The sequence below is a fragment of the Nannospalax galili genome, unplaced genomic scaffold (assembly GCF_000622305.1).
Source record: "Nannospalax galili isolate Female #2095 unplaced genomic scaffold, S.galili_v1.0 scaffold189, whole genome shotgun sequence".
Taxonomy (NCBI): domain Eukaryota; kingdom Metazoa; phylum Chordata; class Mammalia; order Rodentia; family Spalacidae; genus Nannospalax; species Nannospalax galili.
The window spans coordinates 1,038,410-1,064,543 of record NW_008360331.1 but is presented as its reverse complement, the minus strand read 5'-3'; the positions used below and the strand labels follow the sequence as shown (position 1 = coordinate 1,064,543).

The following is a 26,134-nucleotide window of genomic DNA, read 5'->3' as shown; positions in this document are numbered from 1 at the left end:
TAGATGGAACTGGTAAAAGAAAGGAGCCAGGAGCTCCTCCCAAGCCCTTGTAACCTCTGAGGAACTGATCCTCAAATGACCTTAAGTGTAAAAGTAAATTGATTTATTTGTGCCAACTATATGGTCTTAAACACCCAAAAGGAAAGTATAACCAAAGGGTAAAGTCATCAGTATATTTCTTTAAGAGTTCAAGGGATTACACTTCCCAGACATTAGGCTTAAGTCCATGTAAAAATTATTTAGGGGCTGGAGAGATAGCTCAGTGGTTAAGAACACTGGCTGTTCTTGCAGAAGACCTGGGTTCGAATCCCAGCACCTACGTGGCAGCTAATAACTGCCTGTAACTCCAGTCCCAGAGGATCCAACAGCCTCTTCTGTCCTCCGCAGGCATTGCACAACATGGGCGCACTTACCTACATGCAGGCAATATACACATACACATAAAATAAAAATAAAAAAAATTTTAAAAAGTTATTTAGACAATTATTTCTTATTGATGATTTTCTTCCTAATCAAAAAGTGCTGCTCAGATGTAAGACTTTAATCTTGGTCTGCAATACTGTAGTGCCCACCTGTAGCTAAGGGAGACAATCTGCTATTGTTCTAAGATGATGGATAAATTTGTTTTCTCCCCTTATCTAGAAGCCTTTGGAGGTAACTGACACTGATTCTAACCACTCCAACAGCTATCAAAATGCCTGAAAATAAATCCTGAATCCATTACTCTCAAGTCCAGCCTTGGCAAACAAAAGAAAAATGAGGAGGAACCCAATACAGGGATGATTTTGGAAGCCCTTGTCAAGAAATTCCAATGGACTTTCATATGAACATTTGAAAACTGCCCTGTACTGACTTTTTTCTAGTTCCCTGTCTAGAAGTTGTAATGCTAACTACTCTTGCCTTTACTTCTCCATCACAAAAAAAAGGGTTATGCAGTCTTTTAGATAGACTAAAAGACTATCACAATATCACAATAGCCTCACCCTGCATCCCTGTTCAGCATGGAAGAAGCCAGAGCGGTCTGCATCCCGATTCCCTATCCACAAGTTGGGTAACCCCTTCAGAGGATGGTGTGATAAGAATAGGAGGTAGGAATTGGCTAGGCAGTTAGGGTAAAAAGACCCCAAAGAAAAGTACCCAGTTTCTTGGCTAAAAGTCACAATGTCTTTGGGCCTCTTAGCAACATACTCCATTTCAAAGGCAAAAAAAAAATGTCGAAAGTATTTGGGAGCTTTTATCTCATCCTTTTAGGGTTAATTCTTCAGGGGGGGGAATGTTAGAGTAGTAAAACGCTCCATTAAAAAAAAAAGAAAAGAAGAAGAAATAGTATATGAAGTTATCAGAAAAAAAGTGATGGGGAGATATGGGAGGAGTTGGAGGGGAGGGAGTGGACATGGATTTGATCAAAACACCTTATATGCATGCATGAAATTCTCAATAAATTATTTTTTTAAAAAAACTAAAAATGATCCTGCTATATGACCCAGTTACACCACTCCTTGGCATGTACCCAAAGGACTCATCCTATTGTAGAGACACTTGTGCAACTCTGTTTGTTGCTGTTCTTTTCACAATAGCTAAGAGATGGAAGAAACCTAAGTGTCCCTCAACTGATGAGTGGATAATGAAAATGTTTTACATTTACATAATAGAGTTCTACTCAGCAGTAAAGAAAGATTAAATAATTAAATTTGCAGGTAAATGGATGGAACTAGAAACTGTTATACTAAGTGAAGTAACACAGGCTCAGAAAAACAAAAGAGGTATGTTCTCCCTCATATGTGGATCCTTACACCAAGTCCTTATAAGTGGGTGCATGTCCTGATATAACTGCAGGAACCAAGAATATGGAAGGGAAACAGGGAGGGAAAGGGAAAGAACGAATCTGAGACAAGAACAATAGGAGACAGGCATTAGTACGGGAGAAATGTGTAAAAAAAAAAAGGCAGGGGGGTAGTTCAAGGTGACGGGGAGAAGGAGGGTTACACAAAAAACTATGGGAATAAAGGGGAAGAAGGAGCTCAAAAGAGGTGGGACCATAGCATACAAAAATTACCAAGGAAGAAATGGGGGAAATGGGGAGATTTTAAAATGGGAAGGGCAGGGAGGGAGGATAAGACAGGGAGAGAAAGAGGAGACATAAATAGTGCCTAGCTCATACAAAAAAAAAAAAAAAAGGAATGGTATTGGTCCAAAAATCTACCGAAAAATTACACATACAATATCCCTACATGAGTCCATGAGTACAGCTGAAAACTACATAACAAGAAACAGTGCCAGACAGGAGAAACCAGAAACCTTCCTTTGAGTTGTTGGCCAGGGTAGTCCAAGAGACTCCCAAAATTACACAGGCTATTGCCACAGCCCTTGATTGCCTCCCAGAACTTGATGGTAAGACCTTATTGCTCAAGACAGGGCATACTTTGGACACAGGATTCGGAGCAATGGAGCTGGAACTGATCTGGAAGGCACCTCCCCTGAAGGCTAGCTTTGGAGAGCACTATGCAAACTGGTACATATCGATGATCCAACCCTAGCTTCAAGGCCTCAAAACCACATCAAATGACATTGGTGCAGTAGTGGCACTTTTAATCTTGGGGGTAATCAACAGCTACTTAATTGGACTTAAAACCCACTCAGTGGGAGGAAACTCATATCTGGTACTGTAAACCCAGCCAAATACACTTAGAGAAAAACCCAAGGCTGTCATATCCCTAGACAAATGTAATTAGTTTCTATGTGCAAAATATGGATCCTTAAATTTGTAGACAAGTATCCAGTCACCACCCATCAAAGTAGCTTCTTTTTCAACAGACAGAAATTATTACAGAGTTCCACAACTGGTCATCTACAGATATTGTCTGTGAATTGCCCAAGCCTAAGTGGCACATCTAGGAAGCAACCTCTACACCTAAGACTCATGGAACATAGAACAAGGGATGAAGAAACACCAATGCATCTCTCAGTTCTCATCAATGAAGGCCCCTCATACAACAGAGGGCCAAGAACACAAAAGGCCACAAATGGCCAAAATGCAGAGAGTAAGAGTCAGCAGAGTGCAGGTCCTTGGACAGGTCTCCGATATTGAGGTCCACCCACCCAGGGCTCAGGGACCACTGGGGAAGAGGGGGCGGAAAGATGGTAGGAGTCAGAGAGGAGGTGCATGACCATACAGAAATAGTCCTGTAGGTGCCTGGGACCCTTATACAAACCTACAGCACTCGTGTCAGCATGCACAAGATCCATGCAAACTTAGGCAGACAAAAATCCACCACAGAACAGTGGAAATGAACAGCAAGCCCCAATCTTAGTCGAAGATTATTGGCAGCTGATTACTCCTGGGTGAGGAAGAGCAGATCTTCTTGAAGAGAGAGACTCTAGATTGGCTGCCCCAGTGGATGAACTTGCACTGAGGGACATCTCAGGACACTAACTTTACCTAATAGGCCTTAACACAAATAACAGAATGTATGAACTCCAGTGAGGGGCTATGGGAGGTACCAAAGGGGAAGGGGGAAGGGACATAAAGATGATTTTATGTAGGAAACACACAAAAATTCAATAAAAATTTTAAAAATAAAATAAAAGTTCTAGTATTTGAGAACTTGGCCAGGGGGGTGGTGACACCAAGATTCTGAGCCTAGTTCACCGAGGAAATAGTCGTGCTTTCATCAGAAAGTGGTGCACTAACCTGTCTGTTGGCTCACATCTGTAATCCCAACAATTGGAGTGGGGGGACTACTAGAGTGTGAGGCTAGCCTGGGCTACATATAAAGTACCAGGACAATTATAGCTACATAGTAAGCTCCTGTCTTTAAAGAAAAAATACCAGGTGTGGTGGTGTACATCTTTAAAGTCTTTAATCCCAGGACTCGAGAGGCAAAGGCAGGCAGATCTCTGAGATTGAGGCCAGCCTGGTCTACATAGCGAGTTCCAGGCCAGCTGGGGCTACAGGGACCCTGTCTCAAAAAGACCAAAAAAAAAAAAAAAAAACAGAGGAGGACAGAAAGAGATAGAGAGATGACTCTGCAGTTAAGAGTTCTTGTTACACTTGCAGAGAACCCAGGTTCTGTTCCCAGTACCCACATATCAATTCACAACTGTCTGTAACTCCAGTTCCAGGGGATTTCACGCCCTCTTTTGGCCTCCCCAGGCACTGCATACACATGGTGCACTGACATATGTGCAGGCAAAACACTCATACACATAAAAGAAAAATAAATCTTAAAAATAAAATTAAATCCAAAAAAATCCAAATAGGAGGGGGAGGGAGAAAAGGAAAGAAAAGGAGGAAGGAGGAGGGAAGAGAGGGAGTATTAGGTACAATAAGGGAAACTAAGGATTCCGAGGAGAAATATTTGGATATATTGAGTCTCTGTGCACCACCTGGACACTCTAATGAGAAAATGGAGCAAGATTTTCAGTTGCAAACAGGGAAGGCAGAAGTCAGAGATAAGCCCCTACAGATGCCTTTGGTGGCATATTTTGAACAATAATATATTTTAACTCTTGCACAATTTTCATTGAATGTTTTAAATTTTTAAAAATATTTTTATTATCATTATTTTTTTATGTGTATGCATGTATTGCCTGCATGTAGGTAAGAGCACGCATGTCATGCAATGCCCACAGAGGACAGAAGAGGCTGTATGATCCCCTGGAACTGGAGTTACAGACAGATGTTAACTGCCATATGGGAGCTGGGATTCAAACCCAGGTCCTCTGCAAGAACAACCAGTGTTCTTAACTGCTGAGCCATCTCTCCAGCCCCAATGGATGTTTTAATTTTTAAAAATATTTTCTTTCTTGCCAGGCATGGTGGCATACGCCTTTAATCATAGCAGAAGAGAAAACCAACTCTCACAGGTTGTTCTCTAACCTTCATACATATGCTATGGCATGCATGTTCACACAACACACAAAATAAATAAATAAAAAAAAATTTAAAAAACCTTTCTTTAGCCAGGTGTGGTGGCGCACACCTTTAATCCCAGCACTTAGGAGGCACAGGCAGGCAGATCTCTGTGAGTTCAAGGCCAGCCTGGTCTTCATAGTGAGTTCCAGGACAGCTGGGGCTACAGGGAGACCTTGTCTCAAAAAGACCAAAAAAAATGTTTTCTTTTCTAACTACTTATTCTTCCTGCCAACAGACACCACAGGATAGTGAAAAGGATATCTAGGTTTGGGGATTAAGGGTACAGATTCAGTGAACATGGAGTTTGCCTAGCACGAAGCCCTGAGTCCAACCCCCAGCACTGCATAAACAGGCACAGTTGTGCATGCAAGTGATGTCAGCACCCAGAACGTGGACGCAGGTGGATCAGAAGTTCAAGGCCATCCTCAGCTACACAGCAAGTTCAAGGCCAGCCTGGAATACATTACACTGAAACAGGCAGGGCTGGACACAGAACCTTTCGGTAAATACAAGTTCCATTTACCACCAACCAGCTCAGGTCAAAATACACTGTCCTTGTCCCTTCTATCCTTCTGTTCACATCACTTCACCAACAAATCCAACTTTTGGTTCCACATTTAAATTAGGAGCCCACAACTACTAAAGCCAGGTGTGTTGGTATATGCCTGTAATTCCAGCACTTGGGAGACTGAGACAAGAGGCTCCCATATAAATTCAAGGCCAGCCTAGGCTACACAAGTGAAGTTCTGCCTTAAAAAGCGAAACAGGGGCCTGGAAGACGGCTCTTGGGAGTTAGGGCACTTGCTGCCAAGAGTGACAATCTGAGTTCAATCCCAGGACTCACATGGTAGAAGGACAGAACCAAGTCTTGAAAGCAAGTTGTCCTCTGACCTCCACATATACACTGTGGCATGTGTGTGTCCCTCCCATAAAATAATAAGTGATGGTGCATGCCTTTAATCTTAGGAGGCAGAGGCAGGCAGCTCTCTGTGAGATCGAGGCCAGCCTGGTCTACATGGTGAGTTCCAGGCCTGCTGGGGCTACAGGGAGACTCTGTCTCAAAAAGACCAAAAGGAGAAGTGGCTGCAATGGCTGAGAGGAGGTAGGAACCATGCCTACCATGGGTGGGCATCATGACCTGGGTCACCACTATCCAGGCAGGGAAGCACAAGATCCAGGTGGTGCCGATGATGTAGAGGAGGAGAGGGCCGATTGCCTCCAGAAGGAAGTTGGGGGAGAAAGGCGGCTGGGAACAGGCTGAGGCTGAGGTGGCCTCCTTGAACCATAGGATCCAGCTGGTTGAGAAGGAGCTGGACCGTTCTCAGAAGTGCCTGGCTCTACAGAAGCTGGAGGAACCAGAAAGAGCTGCTGCTGAGAATGAGAAAGGTATGAAGGTTATTGAAAACTGAGCTCGAAAAGATGATGAAAAGATGGAACTCCTGGAAACCCAGCTAAAAGAAGCTACGCACATTCAGAAGAGGTAGATAGGAAGTATGAAGAGGTAGCTCGGAAGTTGGTGATTATCGAAGGAGACTTGGAACACACAGAGGAACGAGCTGAGCTGGCAGAGTCCCGTTGCTGAGAGATGGATGAGCAGATCAGACTCATCCTCAAGGAGGCAGAGACCCGTGCAGAGTTTGCTGAGAGATCGGTAGCCAAACTGGAAAACGCCACTGATGACTTGGAAGACAACCTGAAGCGCACCAAAGAGGAACACCTCTGTACACAAAGGACGCTGGACCAGACTCTGCAGGACCTGAAAGAGATGTAGAGCTCCCCAGTCCTGCCCTGCGGGTGCTCCTCCCTCTGACTCTAACTCCTCCTGAGGCCAGCCTGCCTGAATGACCTTGAAACTGAGGGCTGATCTTTTAATGAAGACTGCTTTTACCTTTGCTACCTCCCTACCCCTCAAGTCTTCTTACCAAACTATCGGCCCTTTCCCAGAGTTCCAGCTGGGAGGGGCGGAGCACCTTTGGGAGCTACATTTAAGGGAATGTGAGCACAAAGCAGTGTCTTTGATGCACGTTGTAATGCACACATTTGTAACTACTTTTTTGTTGTAGCAGCCATCTGTAACATTCCAAGTAATTCCGCAATTCAGAAGCAACGATCTTAATTCCTTCCTTCCTTTTGGAGGGTAACTTTTCACCATACTGCATAGTGCCCTCTCCATAGAGGAGGAACACATGGACCTGCTTTACTGAGACCCAGCAGAGCCCAGGCAAAGACTCCACTGTGAGAAACTTCATTGCTCTGTAGAGTCCTTACCAAACAGAAAAGGGATTCTAGGAAGTTAGCCAAAAACAAAAACCAGTACCAGGCTGTGAAGGTCTCAGTTTTGGGTATCCTTGGAAGACTTTATTCTTTTTTTTTTTTTTACTTTTTTCATCAGATGTAACCAAATTAAAATGGTAAGGCTTCTGAGACATCCCTTTCTCGTAGTGCCCAGGGTCCTGTACAAGCTAGGCAAGTGCTCTACCATTCAGCGCCAGTCCCAAGACCAAAGTTGTCTCCTGTCTATCCCCTTCCCAATGCTCACAATGGATCATGTGCCGGTCAGTGTTGAGGTGACCACTTAGTGCTCTCCTACCTCCAAAAGGGGGAGAGAGAGAAGATCATGTCTGGGCCATGGCTGCAGCTATCTGCAACCCATCTCACCCTCTGAAGTGCCATCTCATTGTGCTGTTACCAGTCTGTGCTAGAGAAATCTTGAATAGCTTATGTACAAAACTTTAAAATTTTTATATTATCTTGAAACTTTGCTTTTGTGGGGGGTGGAGGATTTGGTTACCCTGTTGGCTGTGAGGATTTTTTGCAGTCTATGGGTGAACAGTATACTGATCTTTCAAATTTTCCGTACCCAGTGCCATTTTTCAGTGGTTTCTGTGAGGTCTGTGAGGTGTGCACCCTGCAGCTTACTGGCTTTCTTTTACTCTCTCTCCTCTGTTGTGGCTTCTTAAGGGCCAGATGGGAGGAAGAATCCCATAGTGCAACTGTTTTTGATACTGAATACTGACAAGTGTCTTTTTTGAAATAAAGGACCAGTCCCTCAAAAAATGCAATAAAAAATTTAAAAACCGGCCAGGAAGCCAGCTCAGTGGGTGAAGGTATTGGCCACTGAGCCTGACTACCGAGTTTGCCCACTAGGATCAGCACAGTGGAAGGAAAAAAGCCACTTCCACAAATTGTCCTTTGACCTCCACACATACACACTATAAGCTAAAAGAAAAGAAAAGAAAAGAGAAAAGAAAAGAAAAGAGGGGCTGGAGAGATGGCTCAGAGGTTGAGAGTACTGACTGCTCTTGCAGAGCACCCAGGTTCAATTCCCAACACCCACATGGCAGCAATGAACCGTCCTTAATTCCAGTTCTAGGGGAATCCGAAGCCCTCTTCTGACCTCCGCGGCATTGTACAACACGGGGGCACTCACATACGTGTAGGCAACACGCTCATACACATAAAATAAAAATAAATAGGATATTTTAAAAAAAGAAAGAAAAGAAACAAGGGAAAAAACCAAAACCACAACCACTCGCTTCAATTCCCTGCTCCAAGATAGAATTCTCAGGCCCCAAGACTGCAAGAATCCCCTAGCTGATCTCATCTTTCCCTTCTGTAGTCAGCACATTGACCTTTAATAAGAAAAGCCAACCATGCATTCCAAGTTCAATACACTCACTAGCTTCCCATAGTGTGTAGAATAAAATCCAAAGTATTCCTGTGCTTCAACACCCTGGTGATCTGCTCTTTGAACTTGCCTTTGTCCCCAGTGGTTCACAACATTCTGGCCACAGTGGCCTGCTTGCTATTAATGAAGCCTGTGAGGCAGGCCGCCATGTTAGGTCTTCTCCTACAGCTCTTCCCCCATCCCTGCCTTTCTCCTCTTTGCTAGGAATGCATATCTCCTTAAAAGTGAAAGAGTTATCTGCTGAGAAGTATCCAGATCAAAATGACCATCTTTAGCTACTTAAAAAAAAAAAAAAGCAGCAATCTTCCCAGCTCTTCCTTTAACCTGCTTGATTTTACTTCATTGAACCACATTATTTATTAACCTCATAATTGAATATGTCTCCCACTAGAATGTTCACTGGAACAAGACTTGGTTTCTTCACATTTGATTTCAAGCACTTAGATCAATCCCTACCACATCAGAGATACTAAGCAAATACTTACAGGTTAATTAATTAGGTGAATGGATAAATAACAGAATGATTTAGCCAAGACAGGCTTCGGGTTCATATATAATAAACACAGTGCCTGTGCCAAACAACAGACTGTATCTGGAGGTCAGCACCAAAAAGGGAATGTTATGACAAGTGGATGGGTGGCAGTGATGACACCAGTGTTCATAAGTTTCAACAGCCTTCTTCTCTAATCTACTAACCAGCTCTGTCTCTTATCCCAGCACCACTAAGAATTCACATCCACTTTACTCAAACTTAGCTTTTCTAATAATCTGTGAAGAGGTTTCAGAGACTGTCAGTCACTCCCACAAGGAACTGTTCGTTATTTCATAATAAATGCAAACTTCCTCAGTGAGAAGTAATGAAATCTTGTTCTTGATATGTAGTCCTATAACATTCAGCGATAATCTAATTTGCTAATATCATGATTTCCTGTTGGCTTGACTCAATTAGCAAAATGAGACTCTGAAGAATAAACACAAGTTTCTCAAAGTAGGTAAAAGTGAAGATACCAAGTCAGTTGTGACCTTTGTCATATGTACTTTTGTTTTTATTTTATAGTTTTGCTTTTTATTACCATACAACAAACTAGGTTTCCTTATGACATTTTTCTAACAAAATTTGTTCTAATCATTTCTCTCCCCTCCCATTCTCCCCACATCCTTCCCCTGACCCCCCACCATGCTTTTCTACCCCCAGTGGCCTCCATCCCACTTTCATGTTACATGTCCCCTTTCATTCTCCCCATGTAATTTGTTAACTAAACATATACTACATAAGTTTGAGAATGATTTATCTAAAAATATACTGGACAGCACTCACTGTAATTTATAATATTCACCGTCTTTCTGACACATACCATACAAAAAAAGACCTGGGCTCCACATCAGAAATTTTCTATAACCCTTGTTGACTACCTTGTCACTGAAGCAAACCGAGAATGACCAGTGGTAGCACACTCATGCATGTGCATACATGCACCAACACATACACACAGACATAGACACAGACACACACACACACACACACACACACACATACACACACACAGATTTCTGAGCTAGAGTTAGACATGGTAGCATAGGCCTATAATCCCAGCTGCTTTGGAGGTTGAGGCAAGAGGACCACAAAATCAAAGTCAGCCTGGGTTACAAAGTAAGTTCAAGACCAGCTTAGGCAATTAATGAAACATTGATTCAATTTTTAAATTTTAAATTTTTTTTTATTTTATGTGTATATTCCTGCATGAACTGGAGGATGGTTGTTAGCCACCATGTGGGTGCTGGGAATTGAACCTGGATCCTCTGGCAAGAGGCTCACAACTGCTCACAACTGCTGAGCCAGCTCTCCAGCTCCATTTTAAACTTTTTAATTAAAAAAAGAAATTGGGGGGCTGGAGAGATGGTTTAGTGGTTGAGAGCACTGACTGCTCTTGCAGATGACCCAGGTTCGAGTCCCAGCACCCATATGGAGGCTAACAATCTGTAACTCCAGTTCCAGGGAAATCTGACCCCCTCTTCTGACCTCCATGGCATTGCACGAAACTGGTGCATCTACCTACATGCAGGCAATACATTCATACACATAAAATAAAAATAATAAATAAAATATTTGTTAAAAGTTTAAAATGAAAAAGAAGGTATGATTTTTCAAAATACTCTGGTAAGTATAGCATAGCACTGATGCCAAGCTATGGAGTCAAGGCCAACCAGGGTTAGAATTCCATTTTTGTCATCTGCTTGCTGTGTGATATTGGGTGTGTTCACAAATGCCCAAGAAAGGAATAGCATATTACTTTTATCCTAGTCAGCTTTGAAAATTATGTAGGCAGGAGGCAGTAGGCTAAAGAAAAGTGCTTGCTCACAAGGAGAACCTGAATTCAGATCACATTTGTAAGCTCAGCAATGTGGGGGTGGAGACTGGAGGATTCTCGGAACTGGCTGGTCAACCAGTCTAGCCAATCAGTGAGCTCTGGATTCAGCGAGAGACCCTGTCTCAAAAAATAAGACCAACATGTGTATACATACATTACACACTGACAACATACACACGCACACACACACACACACACACACACACGCACGCACTATGTAGACTTACTATGCAAATAAGTATGGAGGTTCCTTAAAACATTAAAAATAGGGCTGGAGAGATGGCTCGTTGGTAAAGAGCACTTGCTGCCCTTATAGAGGACTTGGGTTCAGTTCTTAGCACCCATATGGAGGCTAACAACTGTAGCTCCAGTTCCAGGGGATCTGACATGCTCTTCTGGCCTCTGCAAACACCAGGGACACACATAGTACACATACATATACAGAGGCAAACATTGATACAGATTTTTTAGAAATCTAGAAACAACAGTAAAAATACTGAGATTGTCTCAAAAACAACTACAGGCCAGGCATGGTGGTGCACGCCTTTAATCCCAGCACTCGGGAGGCAGAGGCAGGTGGATCTCTGTGAGTTCGAGGCCAGCCTGGTCTCCATGGTGAATCCAGGACAGCTGGGGCTACAAGGAGACCCTGTCTCAAAAAGACCAAAAAAAAAAAAAGAAAAAAAAAAAACCAAACCAAACAAACAAAAAAAAACCTTCAAAAACTACAACAACAAACCCACTGAAAATAGACCTACAATATAATCCAGCTATACCTCTGGAATACACACCTGAAGATGTTAAGCCAGCAGCCTACAGAGATAACTGTGCACTGCTCATGGGTAGCCAAGTAATGGAATCAGCCTAGATACCCATGGACCAAAAAAAAAAAATAATAATAACATGGCATACATATACAGTGGAGTACCACTCAGCTATAAAGAATAAATTAGGCTGGGCATGGTGGCTCACACTTGTATTTCCAGCACTTGGGAGGTGGAAGCAGGAGGATCAGGAGTTCAAAGTTAACCTCAGTTACACAGGAAGTTTAAGGCCAACCTGAGCTACAAGAGACCCAAATTCAAAGAGCAAACAAAAAAAAAGAAGATAAGAACAACATTGTCAAAGTTTTTTTTTTTGGGGGGGGGGAGTGGAAATTGAAGCTATCATGTTAAGTAAAATAAAGCAGATTCAGAAAGACAAATATGCCATCGCATGTCTCCTCTCCTGTAGGAATATGACAGGAAAGTAGAAGGCCGACTTGGGACAACTTCGAAAGAGGAGGAAATCAGCTGGAGCAAGACAAGAAAGCAATGAATGAATGTGAGCAAAGTTCACGATACACATGCATGAAAATGTCACGTTGTACGAGGAAAATAACTCTATTTTTAAAATTAAAAACGTTGTGGGGCGTGGTGGCGCACGCCTTTAATCCCAGCACTGGGAGGCAGAGGCAGGCGGATCCTCTGTGAGTTCAAGGCCAGCCTGGTCTACAGAGTGAGTTCCAGGACAGCTGGGGCTACAGGGAGACCCTGTCTCAAAAAGACCAAAAAAAAAAAAAAAAAAACCAAAACAAACAAACAAAAAAAACCGTTATTTAGGCTGCAGTTCCGTGGTACAATGTGTGCTTAGCATGCTCAAGGCCCTGGGTTTCATTCCCAGGACACACACACACACACACACACACACACACACACCCCAAATGTTTCGACTTTACATCAGCACTGACAAACCCAGCTTTACTCTTAACACTCCCCAGTCTCTTGCGTTTATAACAAATCCTTATCTCTGAGGCTTCAAAGAGAAAATGAAAATCCAAGACATTACTCTTGATGAACTATGACTACCTAAAGGTTATTGCCTCCTGCAGACGTCTAGATAATTTAAACAATAGCCTTCCTCCTTACTCTAGCCGAGAACTACAACAGAAAGTGAACTGGTAGCAGATTGCTTCTTTGTCGGAACTTCCGCTCCCCAGGGTCCCTAAGGCCTGGCTAGGGCCGGTCGGTGTCCATATCTAGCCTGCACTCCTACTGCCTTGTCATTTTCCCCCAACAGACCGCAGCATGCAAAGGGGAAGCTGGTCCCAAGCCCGGGCTGCCAGGGGGTGGCCGGCTGCCGGCGCCCGGGGCTGTCCTCCCGACCCGGGCAGGCGCGTACCTCGATCAGCCCCTGCTGGAGCAGGGCGCTGTGCACGCAGCCGGGGACCGTGCCTGGCAGCTCCAGAGAGCCGTTCCCGCTGCGGACCCTCCAGCTTCCCCGCAGGCTGTAGCTGTCGCCCGCCGCCACGCAGCCCTCCTGGCACAGTGCCAGCAGCAGGAGCAGCTGGAGGCGCATGCTGGCAGCGAGAAATCCGGACCCGCAGGGTCGCCCTGGTGAGCAGCTGCGCTGTGGAGGGAAGCCAATCCCCGCGATGCAGTCTCCGCCCCCAGCCCGGGCCCCGCCCCCAGGGCCTCGGAGCACCCTGCCCCCAGGCCTGCAAGGAACACCTGCAGCAAGGCTTCCTTCTCCCGGGTGGATACGACGACACGCCTGGAGACTGAAACCCACAAAGTAACAGGACACGCATCCTTCAGGCACAAAGTGAAGAAGTCTAGGATATCCGAGCCTGGCGACACAGGAAACCACAGATGCAGGTTTCTCGGCCCTGTCCAGGTCTGGCCCAGGAAACCATTCCACCAGTCCATCAGGCACACAGTACAGAAACCTGATACATGTGGGGAATAGACCCTAGTCCAATCCCCACACTGTACACAGACCCTGCTCCAGTCCCCACACTGTACACAGACCCTGGTCAAACCCCACACTGTACACAGACCCTGGTCAAACCCCACACTGTACACAGACCCTGGTCCGGTTCCTACACTGTACACAGACCCTGGTCCAAACCCCATACTGTATACAGACCCTGGTCCATTCCCCACAGCGTTATGTGTGGGGTACAAACCTTCGTCCAGTCCTCACACTGTACACACACCCTGGCCCATTGCCATACTAGACACAGACTCTGGTCCCTGGCAGCAGAACCCTACCAGGCTGTAACGCCACCCCCTCTCACAGTGCAACGCACTGAGATTAACAGTAACGTAGGATTGTTTTGAGGATTAATCAGCCAAGAAGCTAATTATTGTTAGCAATGGCTGAGTCTGTCCGAAGCCATGCAGGAACTCCATTAGCTCTGCAGGGGAGTTTAAATTCTCTCTCCCTCACTGTGGGATTGGGCAGGCCACGTAATTTCCATTTCCTGAATTCAAAAATGTAGACAGTCCTTTTACAGGTTGTTTTTAGCATAAAATGAGGTCACATATATGTTTTGTCCGTAACAATGCCAGGGTACCCAAGAAGCCTTTGTTTTGAAGACCCAGCCTGGGTTTTAAAAAACAAAACAAATAAAAACAACCCCCCCCACATTTATTATTTCTTGGGGGGGTACAGGGGACTGTGCCACAGTGTGTGTGTGTGTGTGTGTGTGTGTGTGTGTGTGTGTGTAGTTCGGAGAACTGACAATTGTCAAAGAATCTTGCAGGAGTCAATTTGCATCTCTACCTTCTGAGTCCCAGTGATCGAACTCAGGTTGCCCAGCTTGGTTGCAATCACTTTTACTGCCTGAGCCATCTTGTCGGCCCCTAAGTTCTTTTCAGAAACTCCACTCAAGTGATGCTAGGATCTTCGGCCACAGAAAAGAATTTCAGGAACAGTCAGTATGAAGCAAAACTTGAAGTTTATCAAGAAAAGCTTTTACTATAGACAAGCAGGGCATTGAAAGAGAGCCGCCTAAGAACAAAATAACAGGGCTCACTTGAGGAAGTATAGACTTTGAAGACAACTGCAGAGCCAGCTTAGGTGGCTTTTTTGTGTGTGTGTGTGTGGCTTTAAAGTTACATTTTTCCAAGGATTTAGAAGATTAAGTAGGGGTGGGGGGTCGTGGCTCCCACCTGTAATCCCAATCCTCCGAGTTTGAGGCTATCCTGACCTGTAGCATAAGCTCCAGGTTAACCTGTACTGAGACCTGGTATACTTATTTTTATCTACTGAATTTTTTTATGAGATGAAAAAATTAGTTTACTGGGACTGGAGAGATGGCTCAGCAGTTAAGAACACTGGTTGTTCTTGCAGAAGACCGGGGTTCAAATCCCAGCACCCACATGGCAGCTAACAACTGTCCATAACTCCAGTCCCAGGGGATCCAATAGCCTCTTCTGACCTTTGTGGGCATTGCACGACATGGGTACACTTACCTACATGCAGGCAAATACACGCATACACATAAAAAATTAAATAATTGTTTTAAAAGTGAGTTTACTGTATTGTACAGGTTTACAGGCTTATGAACTAGGGCTGTTGAGATTGCTCAGTATCAGTAGGTCTATCCCTTGCCTACAAGCCTGAGGACTAGTTCAATCCCTGGGACCCATATTGATGGAAGGAGAGAACTGACTTCAGAAAGTTGTCCTCTGGCACACACACACACACACACACACACACACACAAATAAGTGTAAAAACTGTTTAATTAAAAATAAAAACACAGATCAAAAAGGTCAAAGGAGGGCTGGGGATGTAGCTTAGGTAGTAGAATGCTAGCCTAGTTTGCATAAACTAGGCTCAGTTCCCATAACTACATAAAACACATGTCTGTAATCCCAGTGCTCAGGAGTGGAGACCCCTTGGTTACATAGTGAATTTGAGGCTAGTCTAGGAGACATGAGATCCTGTCCCCAAAACAACAACAAAATAATGATTTTGCAAAAAGCCAAAGAAATTCTATGTGGGTCAGGTGACTATAAACATGGTTCACAATCTGTGAGATTTTCTCAGAAAAGGAAGTAGTCATTGCCTTTAATTCAGCTACACTTAAACCAGACTCCTGGGCAAGGGGTTCCTTTCCCTCCCATCCCTCCTTAACTTCCCGTCTGTTCTGGTAGTTACACTTTACCTGAGTCTCATTGTTTTGGAACAGGTTGCTATTCCACTGGTCCTACAAAGTCCAGAGGGAATTTTATGCTGTGTAGAGTATGCTTCATTGTTTTTATTCCAAGTCCTCTCAACAAATCTCATCGTTGTTTTGTCTTCTCTGTCCTGCTATTGCTGGAATCTGTTGGCACAGTGTCATGTTTCACTTTGGCAGAGTCGGCATTTTTGCAACCATAGCATCTTGGCTTAGAGACACTGATTCCCAGCTCTACCCATGGCTTTCAGCTGAGACACTTGGATCCAAAGAGGTCAATTGACTTGCCTGTCACACCATAGAAGGTAGGACCAGACCCCTCCTCTCCTGGCTGCTGCTTTCCTTTCAGTAGAACCCATCCATATTTCAGGAGGAAGGCTCTCGTCAGTTCACATCTTCCTAATCCTAGCCCATATTTTAAAAGAGCCAGAGCAATAATAAATGCACTTCCTTAAATTGGGATTGACCCAGGTGACATGATGAAACTTTAGTTTCTCGTAGGATTTTTGTCCATAATTTCTTAAAAAAGAAACTTTATTTGATCATAAGAACTTTTTTTAAAAAAATTTTTATGTGGATGAGTGTATTGCCTGTATGTATGTAGGTGCACCCATGTTGTGCAATGCCCATGGAGGTCAGAAGAGGGCATCAGATCCCCTGGAACTGTAGTTACAGATGGTTGCTAGCCACCATGTGGGTATTGGGGATTGAACCCAGGTCCTCTGCAAGAGCAATCAGTGCTCTTAACCACTGAGCCATCTCTCCAGCCCCAATTATAAGAATTCTTGACAATGCAATTTGAAACTGTGATGCCAGGGTTAGAGAGATGGCTCAGTGGTTAAGTGTTGAACCTGAGGTCTTCAACACGCTATACAAGCATTTTACTATTGAGCTACAATCCTGGCCTTCCCTCAAATGGAAGCTTGGGGTCAGCATGCTGAGTGAGCAGGCAATAAGGGCTTTGGGGCCTTTTGCCATGTAACAACATTTCCTTCATCTCTGAATATTAAATTAGGACACAGGACACACATTAGAACTATAACAAGGCCAAGAATGTTCCAATTCCATGAGATAATTATAAAAGTTACAAGAAAGGGGGCTGGTGAGATGGATCAGCTGGTAAAGGCACTTACTGCCAAGCCTGATGACCTGAGTTCAATCCCCAGGACCCACATAGTGGAAAGACAGAACTGACTCCCACAAGCTATCCTCTGACCTTTATCCATGCACTGTGGCACATACTTCCCACCAAATCTGAGGCTAATATTGATATATTAACTAATTACAGTCTAATCAGATTTTATTTTTTCCATCAATGTTCTGTTTGATTTAGGAAATCCAATCCAGAGTTATTTATATTTATTATGTGTATGAATGCTCTGCTTGCATGTGTGTAAGTGCACCTACTTGTGAGATGCACATGGAAGATGGAAGGGGGACATGGGATTTAATTCTCTGGAACTAGAGTTACAGATGGTTGTTAGTCATGTGGGTGTTGGGAATTGAACCCCGTCCTCTGGCTGATGACCACTGAACCATCACTCCAGCCCCCAGAATTTTATATTCCATCTAGCTATCACATTTCTCAGTCTCTTCCAATCTGTGAAATTTCTAGTCTTTTGCTGCCATTTATAACAACATTTTGAAGAGTACTGTGAGTTATTAAAACTGTCCCTCAAACTGGGTTTGTCTAAGATTTTATATAATTAGATTGAGCTTGTATGTGAATGGAAAGGACATCACACAAATATAAATATAAAAATTATGCACTCGGGAGGCAGAAGCAGGTGGATCTCTGTGAGTTCAAGGCCAGCCTGGTCTACATAGTGAGTTCCAGGACAGCTGGGGCTATAGGGAGACCCTGTCTCAAAAAGACAAAAAAAAAAATTAACTATGATAGGGGCTGGAGAGATGGCTCAGTGGTTAAGAACACCAGCTGTTCTTGCAGAAGACCCGGGTTTGAATCCTAGCACCCACTGGTGGCTAACAACTGTCCGTAACTCCAGTTCAGGGGATCCCTCTTCCGTTCTCCTTGGGCACTGTACTTACACACATGCAGTCATAACACTCACAATAAAAATAAATTATTAACTGTGATAATAAATAGATAAAAGGAAATTTCATAGAACCCTCAGGTTGAGGGAGGCTGTCCAAGCATTCAAACTTGAAAAAGGGAATTCAGATCCTTTTAGTAATGCTGTGAGTTCAGTCTATTAGCTAGCAAAAAAACTTTGCTGGCTTAGCCAGGCCCCAGCCAGCCTGGAGCTACTCTACCAGGGATAGACCTCGTGGTAGATAGTAAGCAGGGAAGCAAGTGGTCACAGCTGGTAATGTAAGGCCTCCTTGTGGGAGTTCAGGGACTTAGGCCCCCTTGGAACATTCAGCTTCTATGGGAACTTGGAGGCAATGTGGCTCTCTCACCTCTTGGCCACAGGTTATCAGTGCACATGCTGCATAGATGCTTATCAGAGTGAGGACTTTAGGTGTGTGAGTTCTCAGGCCACAGGCACCTCTATGAAAGCCATACAAGAACTTGTCAACAGGGCAAGATGGGGCTTCAAGTCCTGTCCATGGAGCGCACAGTCTTCACACTCCTAATAGGCCAACTCTCAGCCCACACAAAAAAAATCATGAAAAACTTTGCTCTGGAAGCCCTTATCAAGAAACTCCAACAGACTCTCATATGAACATTTGAAAATTGCCCTGTTCTTTTTTCTAGTTCCCTGTCTAGAACTTGTAATGCCGGTTACTCTTGCCTTTACTTCTCCTTCACATCTCCTATTCATGAATCAAGGACATTCTTCTCCCCTTAGAGACAAAAGTTATGCAATTTGGGATTCTTTTAGATAGACAAACTGAAGGGGTACTCCAATTGTCTCACACTGCGATCCTATTCAGCAAGGAAGAAGCCAGAGCGGTCGGCATCCCTAGTCCCTATTGGCAATTTGGATAACCCCTTCAGAGGATGGTGTGATAAGAATAGGAGGTAGGAATTGGCTAGGCAGTTAGGGTAAAAAGACCCCAAAGAAAAGTAGCCAGTATCTTGGCTAAAAGTCAAAACGGCCTTCAGCCTGTTAGCAACATACTCTGTTCCAAGGCCAAAAATGTCAAAAGTATTTGGAGCTTGTATCTAATCCTTAAAAGATTTTAGGGTTACCTCTTCAGAGAGGGGAATGTTGGAGGGGAGGGAGTAGGCATGGATTTGATCAAAAAACCTTAGATGAATGTATGAAATTCTCAATAAAGTTTTTTGTAAAAAACAAAAAAAACCAAAAAAACAAAAACCAGGCATGGTGGCACACGCCTTCAATCCCAGCACTCGGGAGGCAGAGGCAGATGCATCTCTGTGAGTTCAAGGCCAGCCTGGTCTACATAGTGAGTTCCAGGACAGCTGGGGCTACAGGGAGACCCTGTCTAAAAAAGACGAAAAAGTAAAAAAATAAAAAAAGCTTTGCTCCTCCAATATCCTTCCAAAATCCCTTATTAAGGAAGTTTAATATCATGTCGACTTTAAAGACAAGTTCCTAATTCAATAATCATAAAAGGTATGTTGAAAGGTATCTTTGTAGCCTATAGGCAATAAATTGAAGTCAAACCCTGATTAGAAATGTTACACCTGCTGTTTCTCCATTCATGCTTTAGTCTTCCGTGTCTTCACCCTTTGTATCACACTCAGAATGATTTCTTTGCATCTTTGACTTCCCTAATTGTTTAGTCAACCATGTCTACTAGGCCTTTAAGGCTTTCTTGTGAGTTTACTTTGAAAAAAAAATTCTGTAAGTACTGCTTGCAGTTCATTTTCCTTCAAATTTGACTGGTCATTTTACTAGTATATTGCTCCTTGCTCATATATTTCTGTGTGTGTGTGTGTGTGTGTGTGTGTAGGTTCATGTGTCTGTAGGTGGATGCAGATGTGACAGTGCACCTATGTGTGTTGCGTTTAGGTCACAGGACAGCCTCAGGTGTCATTCTTCCTCAGGCATCATCTACCCATGTTTTGAGACAGGGTCCCCTCACTGGGACCTGGCAATCGATAAGGCAAGAGGGCCAGCAAGCCCCAGGGACCAGCTAGTCTCCATCTCCCCAGCACTGAGATTACAAGTCCATACTGCCAGGCTTTTTATTGTGTGTTCTGGGAACCGAACTCAGATCTTCATGATTACATGACAAGCATTGAGCTTCTCTGATATGTGTCATAATGGCTAAGTGGTAGAAATCTAGAAAGTGATTATCTTTATTAAAATCAGAATCTGCCATTAGATGTGTCTCTTCCTCTCGGTTTCATCTGTAAAGTAGGGACAGTGCTACAATCATATAAATAATAAATATACAAGTCACGAGAATTTAAAGTTGATTTATGTAAAGAATTTGTAACAGAACCTGAAATCTAAAATACTCCAGTATTATATTACTATCCTTTGTGGCTGATACTTTTTTTCCCCCCCCCAGAGGGTCTCACTATGTAGCCCTAGCTAGTCTAGAACTGGCTATATAAACCAGTCAGGCTTTGAACTCATATTCACCTGCTTCACCTCCCGAGTGCTCACTAAAAGCATGCACCACCATACCTGGCCAGCTGATACATTTTAAAAGGGGAGATTCATATAAAACTAACCATTGGGCACACATGAAGGTGCTTTCTGTTTCTATCGATGTAACTATTCTGGCTGCTCATGTAAATAGAATCATATATTAACTTTTATGTTTGATTTTGTTCTCAGCATAATGATTTCAAGATCCAACCACATTCTAGCATATTTTCTTATAGTTGAATATGATGCCATTGTATGGAAGTATAATGCCCCCAAATTTGTTCAGTTTCCATCCTTCAGTAATTATGCTTTCATGAGCATTCACCCCCAACTACTTATTTAAATGCCTGTTTTCACTTCTTTTAAGTACATATTTAGGAATGGAATTGTTTAATCTTGTGGTAATTTTTCCCCCCAGTGCTAGAGAGTGAACTCAGCTTGCTGAGTGCAAGTGCTGCTAGGCAAGTGCTGTACTACGGAACCACATCCTGGGCTTAGGTCTAACTTTCCAGGAACTGTCAAACAGATGCTGCATCATCTTATGCTCCTAAGAGAATTTTTGTGTAAGCAGGCGGGGGGGAGGGGGGGGGGTTGAGACTGGGTCTTACTTTATAGTCTTGACTGGCCCCGAACTATGTAGACCACACAGGCCTCAAATTCAGGTATCTGCCTGCCTCTGCCTCCTGAGTGCTGCCCATGCCCAACCCAATTAGGAAAGTTTAAAAGTTCATTTCCAAATCTGCAGCAACATTCACTCCCCATTTTAAAAATTAATCATCTTAGTCGGGCATGGTGGCACGCACCTTTAGTCCCAGCACTCAGGAGGCAGAGGCAAGCGGATCTCTGTTATTTCGAGGCCAACTTGGTCTACATTAGTGAGTTCCAGGTCAGCTGGGGCTACAAAAAAAAAAACAAATAAAAAATATAAAAAATCATCTTAATGAGTATGAAGTGGCACCTTACCTCACTGTGGTTTTGATTTGCACTTCTCTATTAATGAAGTCCTGCCTTGTCATGTGTTTGCTGCCTATTTGTATAATTTCGTTGGAGAAGCGTTTTCAATTTTCTTGCCTGTTGCTTGATTTTATTTATTTTTACAAATTCTTCCTATTTTTGGATCTTAGGTCCTTAACAGATACATAATTTCAAACTTTTCCTCACAATGTGTATTTTTTCACTACAATGTCCTCTGACCTACATTTTAAAAAATTATGTGTATGTGTGTATTGCCTGCATGTATGGAAGGGCACCGGCACTGTACAGTGCCTGCAGAGGTCAGAAGAGGGCATCAGATCCCCTACAAGTGGAGTTATGGACAGCTGTTAGCTGCCATGTGGATGCAGGGATCTGCAAGAACATTCAGTGTTCTTCACCACTGAACCATCTTTCCAGGCCCCCTACATTTTTATTTAATAAACAGGGCCTCATTCTGTAACCCAGGCTAACACTGAACTTGCTGTAATTACAGGTGGGTACCACCACACCTGGCTTGACTTGAAATTCCAACTCAGTTCTTATATACGATGTAAGGCAGGGGTTCATGCTCATTGTTAAGTATTTATGTAGTTGTCCCAGGACTGTGCTTTGAGACAGGGTCTCCCTGTAGCCCCTGGCCTGAAACTATGTAAACCAGGCTGGCCTTGATCTCACAGACATCTGCCTGCCTCTGCCTCCAGAGTGCTGGGACTAAAGGCATGCACCACCACCCCGGGGTTTTCTAGTTGCAATTCGGTTCTGCCTGAAAATGTTTTTTTTTTTTTGGGGGGGGGGGTCTCGCTGTTACTTGTAATGCCTCCCCAACTCAATTGCTGGAACTACAAGTATGCACCTCAACTGACCTCTTTTGGATTCCTCTCACAGCCCATTCCCCCTTTCTCTCCCTCAATACTTTACATAATTGTCCAGTGACATCATCCATCTAACGAGTACTTTGTTTGCTGTAGTCCAGAGCCTAGTGCGGTCACTGCACTTACATTCGTTGTGTAGCATGTGGCACTGTACGTGTTGGTAGGCTACATAACCAGCAAATGCTTGGCATTATGAATTAAAGAACCATACATACAAGTTTCTGCTCTACATAATGGTTACAGCTGTGCATGGTGGTACAGGCCTATAATTTCACGGCTTACGCAGCAGAATCGTAATTTTGAGATCAACCAAGCAAAACTCCAGTTTACCTAGGCAAGTGCACGTCTCAAACACACATGTACAAAAAACAAAGCCTTAACACTTTCCTCCCATCACTCCAGCATTATCAAATTGTTTAGACTTTGTTGAAATGTTTTAAAATTGATTTTCTAAAAAATAAAAATGGCACATGAAATTTGGCTCGGGATTAAGGTAGAATTTCCAAGTTTCTGGTATGTCCCTAAACATATTTCTGCCATCTTGTACTACATATTTATAGGAGGTGGTATTCTCATCAACAGACACTTAACACATCCACCTAATAGGCAGACTTGCTTTCAACTTCAATAGTTATTTGTATACCAAATAACTTGGGGGTGAAAAATAAGCCTTGTTCTAGACAAAAAGGTTCAATTTGCTTTTCCTTTATAAAAAAATTTTTATGTGCATGTCTTGCCTGCATGTATGCAAGTGCACCTGTATCATAAAATGGCAGCAGAGGCCATAAGAGTGTCTGGTCCTCTAAAACTAGAGGTACTAACAATGTGGGTGCTGGCAACCAAACCCTCCAGCCCCCTCAATTAACTTTATATTGTATTACAGTTATTTGTGTATAAAAATCTAACTACTGACAAAGTTTCAAGCACTTGTCTAGTGGTTCATCACGAGTAAGACAAAAATCTGTCCTCATGGACACTGAATTACATGTAGTGTACATCCCAGCACTTTGGGAAACAATGTATAAAACATCCAAGAAAAGCCACTCCTGACTAGGTGACATTTGAGAACATACTACAGCAGTGGGGAGAGGAAGCTAGTTTCTGGGGTAAAATCGTAGTACCACCTATACATGGAGAATGCCCAATGTGACCAAGTCTCTGCAGGAGCCTGTGTGACTGAACACAGGTTGGGTTGGTGCAAACAAGGTGATAGAGGTTTGAAATATTTGGTAGTTACCCGATGTTACATATTCCTCTTAATATTTGGCTTTTATTTGGATAGAAAACCAGGACTGGAGGAAAGCCACACCACCACCACAGTACTTTAGGTCAAAATTGTGCATGGAAAATTGCTACAAGTTAGGAAGCAGGGAGACTGCAATAATCCAAATAAATGGAGTTTTAGATAATGGTACCAGAGTACTATATGGCAGCTCCTCAGGGAACTGATTTTGATTGGGAGAAGTCAAGATGCCAGCTTTAGGTCAGTGCATCTGAATGCCTATTTACTGAAGCCAGGACGAGCTGGCCAGTTGTGACATTATAAAGATGACCAAGGAGTAAGAGTGCCTAAATGACAGGTCAGCAATGATGGCTCTTCCTATGCACCAAGGACATGAAAGCACTCCACTTTTACACGACACTATCCAATTTGATGAGGAATGAAGCAGAGGCTGCCAATGATCTGTGAGAATCAAAGTTGCTGTACCTGTTTTCTTGTTGGCTGCCATGTCTTAAAACCGTTTCCAAATGTCCATTTTCCCATCATACTGGGAAAGCTTTTATTTATGCTATCTACCTTATGCTAAAGTTAACTCATTCAAATACTGCATTCTTCATACATCGTAATTTCCCTGGGAGAAAAACTGGCGACAGAAAATTAGGAACAATACATGTCCCTCATAACCAGAGTTGCAAAATGATAGTTTCAAAGAATTCCTAGCTGTAGTCTGTCACAAGGAACTGCTTAGACCAGTCACTGGGCTGTGCACTGCTCTCAAGTTACTGGGATCCACCTTATAATTTCACGCAGAATGTGTTGGCTTGTATTTTAAAGCCTTTTCCAAATGACACTGGAAACCACATTTTGAAAACACTAATCCTTCCTAAGGAAGTTTCTTCACAACTGCTGCTTTACTATATGCAACATCAAGCTCACACAGTATTAAATTCAAGTGTGGACTTCGTGTTAGGTGGAATTACTGAGTAAGACCAAAGTGTGTTTAAACACAGACTTTAATGGTAACAATTCCTTTAAGCTCAATTAACTTTAGCTATTACAAGTCTTATGCAGATGTCACTATTAGACAACATTTAGTGACTTGCACTGGGTTCCTCATAAAATAGAAGACAGATTCACTTAAAAGTGTAACCAACAATCATTTAACAGTTTTATGTCAACACAAAACATGGCTACTTTGAGTCACTCCCCCCAAATTAATACAGCATGATCAGTGTCATAAGTATACTTCAACTAAGCAATTAAAAAGTGAGTGTTTCACTACCCCTGAGACCACTAGTTAACTGTGGTTCATACTTTTAAATGTGAGTACACCCACACAAGATAAACTAGTTAAAAAAAAAATCTGATTATCACATTGCAAACCTGCCCAGGAAGAGTCAAAATGCAAATTTATCATTAACAGGCCAACTGGACTCCAAAGACAAAAATTTAATTTTATGCATTAAAAGGTATAGGACATAGTAATTAAGTCTAAACTGATACTTAACCTGCTAATATTCATTGCTGTCCTATACCTGGCTCTAGTAATGCATCAAACTATTACACTACTACTAGGTGGGCTGGGGAAGGAGAGCAAATTCTTGGATTTGTTTGGAAAATCTCATTGTCGATGATCCTAAGTCCAGTGTCCATACATTCAGAAATGTTGGTTTTCCAGGTACTTTCCTGTTCTTAAACCTGGAGAAGCCTCTATGGCTTATTCCCTTAGAAGCGACATATGAAATGTTGTATAAAGCATCGAGTCAAAGATAAAGAACTGGACATTCCCATTAATGATGACAATCAATGGTTTAACTTTAAGGAAGTCATCTCTGTAAATACCTAAGGCTTTTAAAAAAAGCAATTCGAAAGCCAGTTAGGGATCCATTGTTTTATAAAAGTGTTTTCCTCATATTTGGCTTTCAAGAAATAGGCCTACTTAAAGCTGTTATTTGAGTACAAGAGTCTCAGAAATAATTGTTTTTGAAAACAGAGTCAAAGAACAGTATTTCTTACCTTGTGGAACACTTAATTTTTCATGATTTGAACCCAAAAGTTTTGATCAGCATGACATCTACCCTGAAGAACCCACAATTTTTAAAGCAAAAAAATGGAAAATTCACTCATTGGAAAAATTGGATAGATGAACTGGTATTTCCCAATGAAAATACTATTACAGAATTAAAGCCAGAACATCTTCAGAAGGCATGCATTTCACTTCCAGTTTAGAGAAGAACTTTATGTAAATCATGTCCAAAGTACATATTCAAATGTTTATAAAAATTAAGCTTTAACATTTATTTCTAGCTTTCCACATCGGTGTGGAGACAAGGAGTTAAGATTGCACATAAATGTAAGCAGTGCAAAAATGTGGAGACATCACATGTGCTAGAAATCAAATACAAGACAACCTTAACAATGGATAGATCAAAACTAGAAAAAAAGTAAAACTACAGGGTCAGAAATAGGAAGGGTGAAGAATGGTAATGCCCTTGTTACTACAGAAGATTAGTGGCACAGATAGCACTTGTCAAACAAACAATCCAATAGCATTGACTTTTATTCATTCATGTTAAGTCACCTGAAATGATATTTGTTGCATTTAAATGCTCAT

The 26,134-nt window shown here is 42.8% G+C and overlaps 1 protein-coding gene, 1 long non-coding RNA gene and 1 pseudogene across 3 annotated transcripts in view; 1 reads left to right on the top strand and 2 right to left on the bottom strand.

Moving 5' to 3' along the window:
* Positions 1 to 13,378, bottom strand: part of Manba (mannosidase beta) — a 137,224-nt gene extending 123,846 nt beyond the window's left edge. The window contains exon 1 of one of the 2 annotated variants that reach the window (XM_008826198.3): positions 13,133 to 13,378. In XM_008826198.3, coding sequence (XP_008824420.1) covers positions 13,133 to 13,309 — 177 coding nt within the window. In that variant the 5' untranslated portion in view covers positions 13,310 to 13,378. The remainder of the gene's footprint in view (positions 1 to 13,132) is intronic. The other variant, XM_029560232.1, reaches the window with a different exon arrangement.
* On the top strand, positions 6,049 to 6,686 carry LOC103728034 (annotated as a pseudogene).
* An 11,137-nt stretch (positions 13,379 to 24,515) lies between the features above and the next one.
* Ube2d3 overlaps positions 24,516 to 26,134 on the bottom strand; it is a gene marked incomplete in the record, with an annotated part of 36,175 nt that continues 34,556 nt past the window's right edge. The window contains 1 exon segment of the long non-coding RNA XR_001872272.2: positions 24,516 to 26,134. This is a non-coding gene — a long non-coding RNA (ubiquitin conjugating enzyme E2 D3).